Here is a 13,122-nt window from a genome sequence, read left to right as displayed (position 1 = left end):
AGGCAACTAAATCAGGAACTCCCAGTACCAGGACGACGTTTCAGTCCCTCTTTCCATCTTTCTGTTTAAGGGTATCATGCATATACAAACAAGTTCCATGTTTCTTCAAGCCACACATAGGATAAAACCCAAGTCTTTTGCTTGAGTCTAAGGCGTTACCAATGAGCTACACCCCGACTTAGGTGAAGATCTTATAATTAATGTTATTCCATTACATTTCAGATGCTGATGGAGCGTGGTATTTTGGCGTCAGTAGCACAAACTATGCAGAGACAACAACTGACAGCTGAGGAAGAGAACAAAATTTCTATTGTCAAGCAATAAAATTCGAAATGTATTAAAAACTGACTGAGAGAAAGAGAGAGAGAAAGAGAGAAAGAGAGAGAGAGAGAGAGAGAGAGAGAGAGAGAGAGAGAGAGAGAGAGAGAGAGAGAGAGAGAGAGAGAGAGAGAGAGAGAGAGAGAGAGAGAGAGAGAAAGAGGATAGCAGACCTACTGGTGTTACACTGTTTTTTATGTAATGGATGACAGATATCAGGACTTACAATGTCTATTCAGATGAGATCAGAAGAGTAAAATAGCAAAGGTTTTCGCCTCTCATCATGACCTAGGATCATTTATGATGATATAACACCCAGCTTCAGCACCTTGTTACAATAACTTCCTGTACATAATTTAGTTCCAGTTCATGAATAAGTTCCAGCACCTGACTTAGTTTCGTCTCCTGACATTGTTTTGTGACTTATGTGAGTTGAGCAAATTTTGTGAATTTAATATTAATCTTGACTTAATTCATTTTTCTTAGTTCCGTCAGCTGACTTAGTTCCTACACCAAAGTTAAATTATTCACTTGTCGCAGACCTTGTGGAATAGGGAAAAATGCAGCATTTACACTTTACTAAGAGACGTTCCACCCACTAAGGGGCTATTTCAATTCAGTGGAAATAGCCCCTAGTGAGTGAAACGTCTCCCAGTTTAATACCCAGTGTTGTTTTATGTCTTTATTCCACAGTCTATTGGCGATTGGTGGGGGAGGGGGGAGAATTGTAGTTTACTCGTACAGAAACAAGGCAAGTCATACGGCCGAGGTTTGTCGCCGCTTACTATGGCTCATATTATGCAGTGTAGTTTTAGTTTTATGGTACTTCATACTAGGACCTTGCGTTAGTTCTTTAATACATTCTCTGCTCAGACGTTGTGTTATGCGTTTGTCAGCTGCTTCTGTTCAGTCCCGACACCTGGTGGAGGAGCTTTTGATACATCAACAATAATGGCGACTGGTTTTCGCCGGAGAGTTAATACTGTTTGTATTGAACTAATACGGGGCACAATCACCAGCGTATCGATTAAAGTGTTAGTTCCAGCGATTATTCGTGATACATATGGCATCCAGCGTGAATCCCTGTGTGGCGTCGCCTTGAATGGACTTTCCCGGATTTTTGTCAAGTTTTGTGATACTCAGACCTATGAGCAGATTGTCAACCGGTACCAGGATGTTAGCAAGCAAGTCACCCAAGCAGTCACTGTTCAGTTGCATGACGTTTCACGATACTATACGTGGGTACGTGTGCGAAACGTGCCTTTTCAGGCCAATGAAGTCGACATACGTGGCGCTTTTGAACGTTATGGGAAGATCCACCAGGTTACTATGGGTCGATGGTCTGACGGCCTCAGTGCTGTTCTTAAAAAGAGGGGTCCTTCACTTTGAAAATGTCCCTACACAAACCAATTCCTTCGTACATACACCTGGAGGATTTTCGTTCCCAGGTGTACGTTACGTATCCAGGACAGAGACGAACTTGCCGCCTCTGCAGCACTTTGAATCACATCGCGGCACAATGTGTTCAGTGCCAGCTGCCCTCGGGATGTGATCATCGTCCGGTCGGCGAGGTTCCCCGTCAGACTCCGGAAGACGAAGTCGTCGAGGACTTGCCGCACCTGACATCGTGGAGTGCTGAGGTTGATCGTGCCATGCTAGTAGAGTCATCTTGTGTGACTACCTGGGACTGTCTCCCATGATGAGGTGGAACACGTGGGAAGTGAGATCCCGCTAGCAAGAAAGGCAGATGACATGGAGGCCAATATTGTATCTTCATTGAGTGACCTTTTAGCGTCGCAGGAGTATGATTCTGTGCCGTGTATGCCTTTGTTGAAATGTTCAGGTGAGAAGAGAGCACGTTTGGATGATGTTGATCAGTTAGTTAACGTGCGAGATTTGGAGGGTCCGAGAGTTCATACTGTTTAGGCTGACATTCACAAGAACACCCCAGGTACTGACATTGCTGAGGATGCTGTTTCTAGGAAGCGTGCGGCTACCCCGTCCGACTCCGACGACGTCTTGACCCCTGGACAACGTTCAGGGAAGAAGACGTGGTCGGAAATCATGGGTGGGGGGTTGCACGGATCTAGGACAGCAGGTAATATCACGGAGAATGTCAAAGGTATGGGCGGTGCCTTAGGTGCTTGCTGACAGAGAAAAAGGGTGTGGTGGCCCCTAGAGGAAAGCCACCTTTGGCAAAGTTAGGTGTGTAACTATTAATGTTAATGGTTTGAAAACTCTCAAAGTATGTGCAGGTATGCGAGTGGTTGAATCGCTTTGCAGTGGATGTGTGTTTTTTGCAAGAACATAATCATAAAGTAGGAAGTTTGTTTGAGATAGATGGTTATGATGTTTATATGACTCACTCGAGACGTCTGAAAGGTGAAGTGGCTGTGTTGATAAAAGCCACCAGCTCGTTTGTGATGAAACATTGGGAGGAACGGGGGGGAAGGGTCGGGTGGTGAGAGTCATTGGGGTAATAGAAGGGTTGGTTTTGTAGGAGTATATGGGCCAGCCAAACATGATGTTAATATTAAAAATATTTGAGGTCCCTGCCGGATATTACAGTGGTCGGTGGTGACTGGTACTGTGCAGTGCGCTGTAAAGACGTTGAGCCGAGGGGGGGCGGGTTTTTGTTCGCTTATTTTGGGCGATTTGTTGCCTGGGCTGGGGTTGGTGGATATAAGTGGAAGACGTGACTTGGGGATTGAGCATACTTTCGTGCGTAGGGGCTATGCGGCACGCTTAGATAGGGTGTATGTGTCTCGGCAGGTGGTCGTAATCAATGTGTGCGTGTTAAACGTCTATTTCTCCGATCATCGCGGAGTTCTTGTGAAGCTTGACTGGGGTGGTCTCCCAAACCGTTTTAAGGGATATTGGAAGTTAAATACGTGACTGCTACAAAGTGCAGATGATAAGACAATATGGGCGTCTATGGGAATACACTCCTGGGAAGGGTGGGATTTAGTGCAACAATGGGATAAGGTTGTGAAGCCTCGAATTAAGGATTTTTATGTGCATTGGGGCAAGGAGGCCTCTCGCTTGGGGTATGGTTTTCTGAGGTACCTGGAGGATTCTTTACAGCATTATGTGCAGGGAGAGGCGTCTGGAATTTATCCAGTGGACGAGACTGACGATGTTAAGGAACAAATCCAGGTAATGAAAAATAAGATTTTTGATGGGGCACGTATTTCGAGTGGGGTGAAGGAGGCTGTGTGGGGTGATAAGTGTCAGTGGAACGCCTTCTATCTGTACAAAATACTAATGGAAAAATAAATATATATAAAAAAAACGATTCTAGGAAAAATAAGGATAATGACAAGGATTTTACTTAAAATTTAAATATAAAAATGGCCTCTGGGCAGGAGGAGGTAAGGCCCTGGACAGATCTCTGATGTTAAAGATGTAGGTTATCCTGGGCAGATGGCAACAGTCCGATGTTTTGGAATCTCCTCTACCACTTGGTTGGAGCACTACAAGTAGAACAGGTAAGGGCCGGTAGTAGTCGAATAATGTTAATAAGTCCAATTAACAAATGTCTTGCTCCTTTATCTGGCGTCTACCCTGGATGACCACGCCAGGAACAGAGCTGGTAATAAGAAAAAATAAACTGGTTATCAATGGTCATAACATAACATTTAAGAATGGAAAAAGAGTGATAAATGCCAAAATCATTACTGGTAACCAGCAAAAAAAAGAAAGAAATAAACAGTAATACTCCTGGTAGATCACCTTACCTGATTAGGAGAAGAGTGGAGGTGAAGTGACTCTCCAAACTTCAACCCACACTAGGTAAGGTCAATACTACCAGGAGTAGAAATTGAAACAAATCAGACACCAAGAACTAGTTTCGCCCCAGCCCGCCAGAGAGGGGATGGGGGTGCGCGACGTAACTCCCTAATGGTTCCTGGTTGCCTGAACAACCCTAACCCCACTCATGCCTACTTTTCCCTCACATTAAGCCGTCTACTTGTGTCTTATGTAGTCAGGCACAAAGGCGAAAGGCGACTGAAATTGTGAGTTTAGTGGTGCAGGATGGAGTTGACGGGTATAGTGAGGGACAGGTGTTATTAACAACAACTGAAGGAATAAGTTTTTATGTTGATACATGGTATAAGCTCCAAATGCAAAGTAAAGAAGTGAGCGATACAGGAATTGGGGGGGGGAGTGTACAAAGCAAGTTGAATGATCATGATCGCTTTCTCATGGGCGTGTCTATAACTGAGGTGGTGTGGGAGGTGTTGCAGGGAATGAGCAAGGGGAAGGCACCAGCAATTGACGGCATCCCGTGTGAATTTTATATCCAACATTGTGAGGTAATACGGACTTTTATGGTTTGTTTACTCAATGCGATGAGGGGGGGAAGCCTTGGGTGCCTATAGGGCGATCTCAATCATGTGTGCTGATTATAAAATTTTTGCGAAGGTTTTAGGTAATCGCATGAAAAATGTGCTTGACCGTGTACTACATAGAGGACAGTGTGGGATCCCACGTCGAAGCATGCGTGAGGGGCATGGGAGAATTTTTTTTTTTTTTTTTTTTTTTTTTTTTTTATATTTTATTTAAAACATGACATTACAAAATATAATATGTAAAACTCATTTAAGTCTATAAATTAACACAATCCTCCCTACAGCTAATGTTACACACCACACTTACAACTCCGTGTGGGTACACCCCCCCCCTCCCTGCTCCCTCATCCTATCACTTAACCCAAACCATGTTGGAGCTACTCAACAGAATTACATGATATGAACAACACTTTTATATACACATCCCTCGAAATGGTACTTAATAATCGACTACAGACCATGCAATGCATTGCACTGAACATATTATACAGACATATTACCCCCCCCCCGTGGTTATCCAACCACCCCACTATTTACAATCATTCGCTGCCTGACCACGGTCGAGTGAGGTTGTGCGCTGCACCCCTCTGCTGTTTCAGGCGAGCTACCTTGTATCAACATGGCGCTGAGTGTGAGGAGGCGCGTAAATACCATTGGTATTGAGCTGCTTCGTGGGGCGATTTCACCCTCTTCAGTGCAAGTCTTACTCCCAACAATCATTAGGGAGACCTATGGAATCCAGGACGATGAGGTGTATGGTGTAGCCCTGAATGGGGCTTATAGAATCTTCGTCAAATTGAATTCCACGTCCGTGTATGAGTCTTTGGTGACGAGATTCCAAGACGTGAGTCTTGACGCTACTCCAGCTGTGAAGGTGCGTTTGATCGACGTATCTCGCCACTTTACGTGGGTTAAGATACGTAATGTCCCATTTGAGGCAGATGAGGCTGACATAAGGAGTGTTTTTGAGACATATGGAACCGTACATCTGGCACAAAAGGGCAAGTGGACGGCAGGTGCTTACATGGGACGTCCGGAGGGTACCTTTTCCCTGAAGATGACTCTGAGACATCCCATACCGTCTTACGTCGTGTTGGAGGACTTCAGGACGCAAGTTATGGTATCGTATGCCGGACAGAGACGTACGTGCAGAATATGTGGGGCGTACGACCATATGGCGGCAGAGTGCGTGAAGCTGAGGAGGGCGCCAGCGCAAACTGGTGAAGCACCAGTTACCAGCGTGATAGCTGTTGAGAGCCCAGTGCGAAAGCAAGGGCCTGGGCGCTTGTGGAGTGAAGAGGTGGAGGATTCCAAAGAGGAGAATGGCATGTGTGAGGTAAGCTGTGATGTAAAAGGATCTGTTACTACACAAAGGAAAAGTACAGAAGTGCAAGTGCAGGAGGAGGTGCAGGCTCTAGAGGAAGAGCTTCAGGAAGTGTTAAGGACATTGACACCGCCTGCAGAGGATGTTGTTCCTGAGCTGGTGAGAGGCACGGCGTTGCCTGTAGAGGAATGTAAGGATAAAAAACATAGCAGGGTTGACGGGCCAACTAGTAAGAGAGAGTTGTCGCCGTGTGCTGTGGAACGGGGCGTGGTGGAGGTTGAGGTTCATCGTGAGGGAACCTCAGAAGATAACATGGATGTAGAGGGCATCACGAGGAAGAGAGCGGCGGCGTCAGACTCAGATGATGTCCTGACGCCGGCGCAGAGGTCTGGGAGGAAGGAAGAGCAATGTCGAAGCAGTCACGATAAGAGGCATCGCAAAAAAGGGGGAGGGGTTGATGGTGTGAAGCCTTGTGCTGGCTCTGGGGCAGGAGGCCCTGGGATGAATGAAGAGAGGAGGAAGGGTTGGAAACTATAAAGAGGCCTTAGGTGTATGACTGTGAACGTAAATGGACTGTGTAATAGTGTGAAGAAGGAATGGTTTCGAATGTTTCTGTATAAATATAGGGTGGATGTAGTGTTCCTGCAAGAACACAATTTCAAGGAGGGAAGAGTGCTCGAGGTGGAGGGGTTTCAGGTCATGACTCTGCCATCTGCACGTCTGAAAGGTGGTGTGGGTATATTGATCAGGGAGGCAAGCCCGTTTGTGTTGCTAAGAAGTGAGGGGGAGGGGGGGGAAGAGTATTGCGCGTGGATGGGTGGTGGATGGGACAGCGGGTATCTTTTGTATGTGTGTATGCACCAGCGGAAAATGATGTGAGGGTAAAAAGGGATTTTGTATGTGAAGAACTAGTTTTCTTCTTACGTGGTTTACCTGCAGTGGCCGTCGTTGGTGGGGACTGGAACTGCGTTATTAGGAGGGCTGACGTGGAACCAAAAGGGGCGGGGCACGTGTCGGCGGCCTTGCGAGATCTTTTGAGGGATATTCAGTTGCGGGATGCGGTTGGAGGAGGGGCGTGGGAGGTAGAGCACACTTTTGTAAGACGGGGTTACGCTGCTAGGTTGGATAGGCTGTATATATCTCAAGGGGTTGGGTTGACATTTTTCCGTACAATAGAAGTAGCTTATTCGGATCATCGGGCGGTAGTAGCAGAGGTGGCGTGGGAGTCACTAGCAGGTATATCTAGGGGATATTGGAAATTAAATACAAGTGTGTTAGGTGATGAGGAGGGGATAGAGGGATTTGCAACGCTGTGGGAGGGGTTACGTGCAGAGATAAAAGGGGTAGAGGATGTGGTGATGTGGTGGGATGGTGTGGCTAAAGAACGGATTAAGCAATATTACGTAAAGGAAGGGAAACGTATCAATTCTTTAAAATATGGGCTTGCTAACTATTTGGAGGATAGATTACGGGGTTGTTATGCGAGGGGGGCGGTGGCGGGCACTTATCCAATGGATGAAATTATGGCAATTAAAGGGAGGCTGCGTGAGGTACAGGATGAGAGGTTCCAAGCGGTGAGGGTACAGGCGGGGGTGGAAGAGGTGTTATGGGGCGATAGACCTTCATCGTGCGTATTGCGTAGGCAGAAACAAAGACAGCAGGCAATGACTATTCCATGGTTGGAGGTTCATGAATCGATAGGAGGGTACAGGGAGGGGCAGGTCATACAAGCTACGGAAGGAATGGGGGCGTTTGCTGACAAGTGGTATGAGAAGTACTGGCAACGAGAAGGGGTAGAGGATGGGGTTTTAGAACAGGTGTGTGGGAGTGTGGTATGTCAGTTGCGTAACAGTGATAGGGAAGCACTGGGTGGGGAAATAACTGAGGGGGAAATATGGAGGGCTTTAAGTGGAATGCGAAAGGGCAAAGCACCGGGAATTGATGGACTCCCGGCAGAGTTTTATCAGCAGCATTGGGAATTATTGAGGCATTTTCTGGTTAGGTTATTAAATTGCATGAAGGAGAGAGGTGAGCTGGGTGAGAAGCAGGCAACGGCTGTCGTTGTATTGGTACCGAAGGGTAAGGGGCAGCATACGCTTCGGGATTACCGGGCGATCTCGTTGTTATGCGCAGATTATAAATTGTTTGCGAAGATTTTGGGAAATCGGGTCAAGTGTGTGGTAGGGCGGGTAGTATCAAAAACTCAGTTTGGTTTGCCAGGGAGGTCTATGGTGGAGGGGCATGGGTTACTTAGGGATTTCGTGGAGGCAAAAGGGGGGGGGAGGGAGGGAGGTTTGGTGGCGCTCGATTGGCAAGGGGCATACGATAGAGTGGATCGGAAAGCATTGAAAGCCATCCTCAGGGGTCAGGGGTTTGGGGAAGAAATAGTGGGCTGGGTTGAGGCGTTGTATGGAGGTGCAATGGCGAGGGTACAGATTAATGGTCGATTGGGTGGGAAGATTGTAATGGGTAGGGGACTTAGGCAGGGGTGTCCTATGTCACAATTATTGTTTGCGTGCGTACAGGACCCCTTTTATAGATTGATGGAGCAGCGTATGTGTCACGTAGAGGGACCAGGGTGTGAGGTTGCGAGGGTTTGGCCAGTTTTAATTGGGTATGTGGATGATACAACTGTTCTGATCAGGGAGGGGATGTCAATGGACACATTAGACGGGGTAGTACAAATGTTCGCAGGGGCAACTGGTATGAGGGTAAATTCAGATAAATCCATGGTCATGGGGTTAGGAGCTTGGGCGGGTAGGGTTGATTGGGGTAGTGCAGTTGTGAGGAGGCAGGTGCATTCGTTAAAAATCTGCGGTCTTATTTATGCAGACGATCTACCTGTGGCACGCATGGAAAACTCGCTTAGGATGGTAGAAAGGATTCAGGGACGCTTGGGTGCATTGCGACCTTATCATTTGACCCTTGTGCAGCGTGCCATTGTTGTTAATATCTTACTGTATAGCAAAGTATGGCACGTGGCAGCCGTGTTCCCATTAACTGGGCCAGCAATAACGAACATACTTAGGAAGGTTTTTAAATTCTTGTGGGGTTCGAGCTGTGATTGGATTAAGAGGGATGTGGTAATGTTACCTGTAAGTAAGGGGGGGCTGGGATTGCTGGACTTAAAGCGGAGGGTCAAATGTGTCTTCATTAAAAGGGAGGTGATGAGGGAAAGTGTGGGTGGGGGGGGGGGGTTTGGCCAGGATCCATAACAGATTGCAACGGATGTATACAGGAGTTGAGTTGCATGAGTGTGAAACTGTGTTGAGGGCTCTGGCGTGGGATCGAGAGCCAGCAAAGGTTAAAATAGGTAGGTTGTGTAGATTGTTAGCCGGGAGGGTTGTAGCGCCTGTAGAGGGAATTTTCCCCATGTATGCATGGGGAAGTATATGGAATAGGTTGAGTAGGATGAGGTTGCAACCTCGTGTTCGGGATGTAATGTATCGTTTTCTGCACGGCATTTTACCGTCGGGTGTGGTTCTACGGGATAGACGAGTCGTTGACGGGGGGGAGTGTGGGATATGTGGTGGGGAGGAGTCGGCTTTTCATGTAGTATATTTTTGTGATGGACTGAGGAGTGTCAAGGGGTGGTTAAATAGGGTGATAAATAGGATAGGAGGTAAAGGAATTTCTGTATTGAGAGCATTAAGTCTCGACGTGGGGGGTTGGGAGGAAAGTGTAATCAGAGCTGTGGGATACATTATGGCAGATTATATCTATATAGTGTGGGGATTGCGGGGGAAACAGGTTACTGAGGTGAAGAGGAGGGTGTTAGCGTTAACGTTCTATAAAACGGTATGTAGAAATAAGGAAATTTATGGGAGGAGGTGGGTGAAGGATTTTTCAGAGGGATATAGGCAACTTACGTTACAGGTTTTATTAGACTTGTAATATACGAGGGAGGGGAGGGTATGATTGGAAAGTGTTGCTGGGGTAGGGAAGTCAGGGGTGAAAACAGGGTTGCCTCCCTGGTAATGGATAACAAAAGTTTTGCGAGAGTGTTGGATGAGTGATGCATGAGTGAATAATATGTGGACCACGGGTGCTAGCACCTGTGGAGCTGGCCAGTTTTTGTGTGACTGGACTTTATACTTATTATACATATTGTGTGTGGTAATATTGATTTACGGTAATGACATTGTAATTTGGAGATTTGCTATAATAATTGCATGTATTTGCTCCAACTTGTTTTTCTAGGTGCCTTGCACTGCATAGTGTTGATGCTGTGATCATGCACGGTGTCCAGAGATATGATGTGATATGTTTGTATTAATGTCTGTGCATTATTGTTCGTCACTGGTGTTCTGCAATTCAGTTTTGTTTTGAGAGTAAAGAGGTTAATGCACGTCAGATAGTGTAATAAAGTTGGGCAACAGTGGTGTTATAGGTTTTTGTGGTTAGGTGCGTGCTAGGCACAGTCTTTATGTGTTACTTATGTCATGGTTATATTTTATGTTGTATTGTACTGTTGTCAATAGTACTATGTAATGTCCATATAAGCTGTATAGAGCTTGAATGTCATAGTTGAAGCTGTGTTATTGTTTTAACACTGGAATTGCATGTTTAAATGTGTAAAGGCTTACATGTGTTGGATTTTGAGACTAAGTTTATTCTTATGGTTTTGTAGTAATTTTGTATGTCTTTGTGACTTTTCTATATCACCATTGTTATGTAATACATATTGTTATGTAACTGAACCATTAGGACAATTACATAAATTAATGTTGGATCATTGCTGTGTGACTTTAGATTAGGCAACATTCATTGTTTATAGTATGTTAGGTTGTAAATAGTGGGGTGGTTGGATAACCACGGCGGGGGGGGGGGTAATAGGTCTGTATAATATGTTCAGTGCAATGCATTGTATGGTCTGTAGTCGATTATTAAGTACCATTTCGAGGGATGTGTATATAAAAGTGTTGTTCATATCATGTAATTCTGTTGGGTAGCTCCAACAGGTTTGGGTTAAGTGATAGGATGAGGGAGCAGGGAGGGGGGGGGTGTACCCACACGGAGTTGTAAGTGTGGTGTGTAATATTAGCTGTAGGGAGGATTGTGTTAATTTATAGACTTAAATGAGTTTTACATATTATATTTTGTAATGTCATGTTTTAAATGAAATATAAAAAAAAAAAAAAAAAAAAAAACTATTTACAACCTAACATACTATAAACAATGAATGTTGCCAAATCTAAAGTCACACAGCAATGATCAAAACATTAATTTATGTAATTGTCCTAATGGTTCAGTTACATAACAATATGTATTACACAACAATGGTGATATAGAAAAGTCACAAAGACATACAAAATTACTACAAAACCATAAGAATAAACTTAGTCTCAAAATCCAACACATGTAAGCCTTTACACATTTAAACATGCAATTCCAGTGTTAAAACAATAACACAGCTTCAACTATGACATTCAAGCTCTATACAGCTTATATGGACATTACATAGTGCTATTGACAACAGTACAATACAACATAAAATATAACCATGACATAAGTAACACATGAAGACTGTGCCTAGCACGCACCTAACCACAAAAAAATATAACAACACTGTTACCCAACTTTATTTACACTATCTGACGTGCATTAACCTCTTCACTCTCAAAACAAAACTGAAAATTGCAGAACACCAGTGACGAACAATAATGCACAGACATTAATACAAACATATCACATCATATCTCTGGACACCGTGCATGATCACAGCATCAACACTATGCAGTGCAAGGCACCTAGAAAACAAGTTGGAGCAAATACATGCAATTATTATAGCAAATCTCCAAATTACAATGTCATTACCGTAAATCAATATTACCACACACAATATGTATAATAAGTGTAAAGTCCAGTCACACAAAAACTGGCCAGCTCCACAGGTGCTAGCACCCGTGGTCCACATATTATTCACTCATGCATCACTCATCCAACACTCTCGCAAACATTTGTTATCCATTACCAGGGAGGCAACCCTGTTTTCACCCCTGACTTCCCTACCCCAGCAACACTTTCCAATCATACCCTCCCCTCCCTCGTATATTACAAGTCTAATAAAACCTGTAACGTAAGTTGCCTATATCCCTCTGAAAAATCCTTCACCCACCTCCTCCCATAAATTTCCTTATTTCTACATACCGTTTTATAGAACGTTAACGCTAACACCCTCCTCTTCACCTCAGTAACCTGTTTCCCCCGCAATCCCCACACTATATAGATATAATCTGCCATAATGTATCCCACAGCTCTGATTACACGTTCCTCCCAACCCCCCACGTCGAGACTTAATGCTCTCAATACAGAAATTCCTTTACCTCCTATCCTATTTATCACCCTATTTAACCACCCCTTGACACTCCTCAGTCCATCACAAAAATATACTACATGAAAAGCCAACTCCTCCCCACCACATATCCCACACTCCCCCCCCCCCCGTCAACGACTCGTCTATCCCGTAGCACCACACCCGACAGTAAAATGCCGTGCAGAAAACGATACATTACATCCCGAACACGAGGTTGCAACCTCATCCTACTCAACCTATTCCATATACTTCCCCATGCATACATGGGGAAAATTCCCTCTACAGGCGCTACAACCCTCCCGGCTAACAATCTACACAACCTACCTATTTTAACCTTTGCTGGCTCTCGATCCCACGCCAGAGCCCTCAACACAGTTTCACACTCATGCAACTCAACTCCTGTATACATCCGTTGCAATCTGTTATGGATCCTGGCCAAACCCCCCCCCCCACCCACACTTTCCCTCATCACCTCCCTTTTAATGAAGACACATTTGACCCTCCGCTTTAAGTCCAGCAATCCCAGCCCCCCCTTACTTACAGGTAACATTACCACATCCCTCTTAATCCAATCACAGCTCGAACCCCACAAGAATTTAAAAACCTTCCTAAGTATGTTCGTTATTGCTGGCCCAGTTAATGGGAACACGGCTGCCACGTGCCATACTTTGCTATACAGTAAGATATTAATAACAATGGCACGCTGCACAAGGGTCAAATGATAAGGTCGCAATGCACCCAAGCGTCCCTGAATCCTTTCTACCATCCTAAGCGAGTTTTCCATGCGTGCCACAGGTAGATCGTCTGCATAA

General features: G+C 45.1%; 1 protein-coding gene across 1 annotated transcript in view; it reads left to right on the top strand.

The window, feature by feature from the left end:
• The window catches only part of LOC128703098 (glycoprotein-N-acetylgalactosamine 3-beta-galactosyltransferase 1-like), a 536,922-nt gene extending 536,458 nt beyond the window's left edge, over positions 1-464 (top strand). The window contains exon 10 of the mRNA XM_070103460.1: positions 223-464. Within this exon, the coding sequence (XP_069959561.1) occupies positions 223-324 (102 nt within the window). The 3' untranslated portion in view covers positions 325-464. The remainder of the gene's footprint in view (positions 1-222) is intronic.
• The last annotated feature ends 12,658 nt before the right edge of the window (positions 465-13,122 follow it).

This window comes from Cherax quadricarinatus, chromosome 85 (assembly GCF_038502225.1).
Source record: "Cherax quadricarinatus isolate ZL_2023a chromosome 85, ASM3850222v1, whole genome shotgun sequence".
NCBI lineage: Eukaryota > Metazoa > Arthropoda > Malacostraca > Decapoda > Parastacidae > Cherax > Cherax quadricarinatus.
The sequence above is the reverse complement of the archived record's forward strand: the minus strand, read 5'-3'. Positions and strand labels throughout refer to the sequence as shown.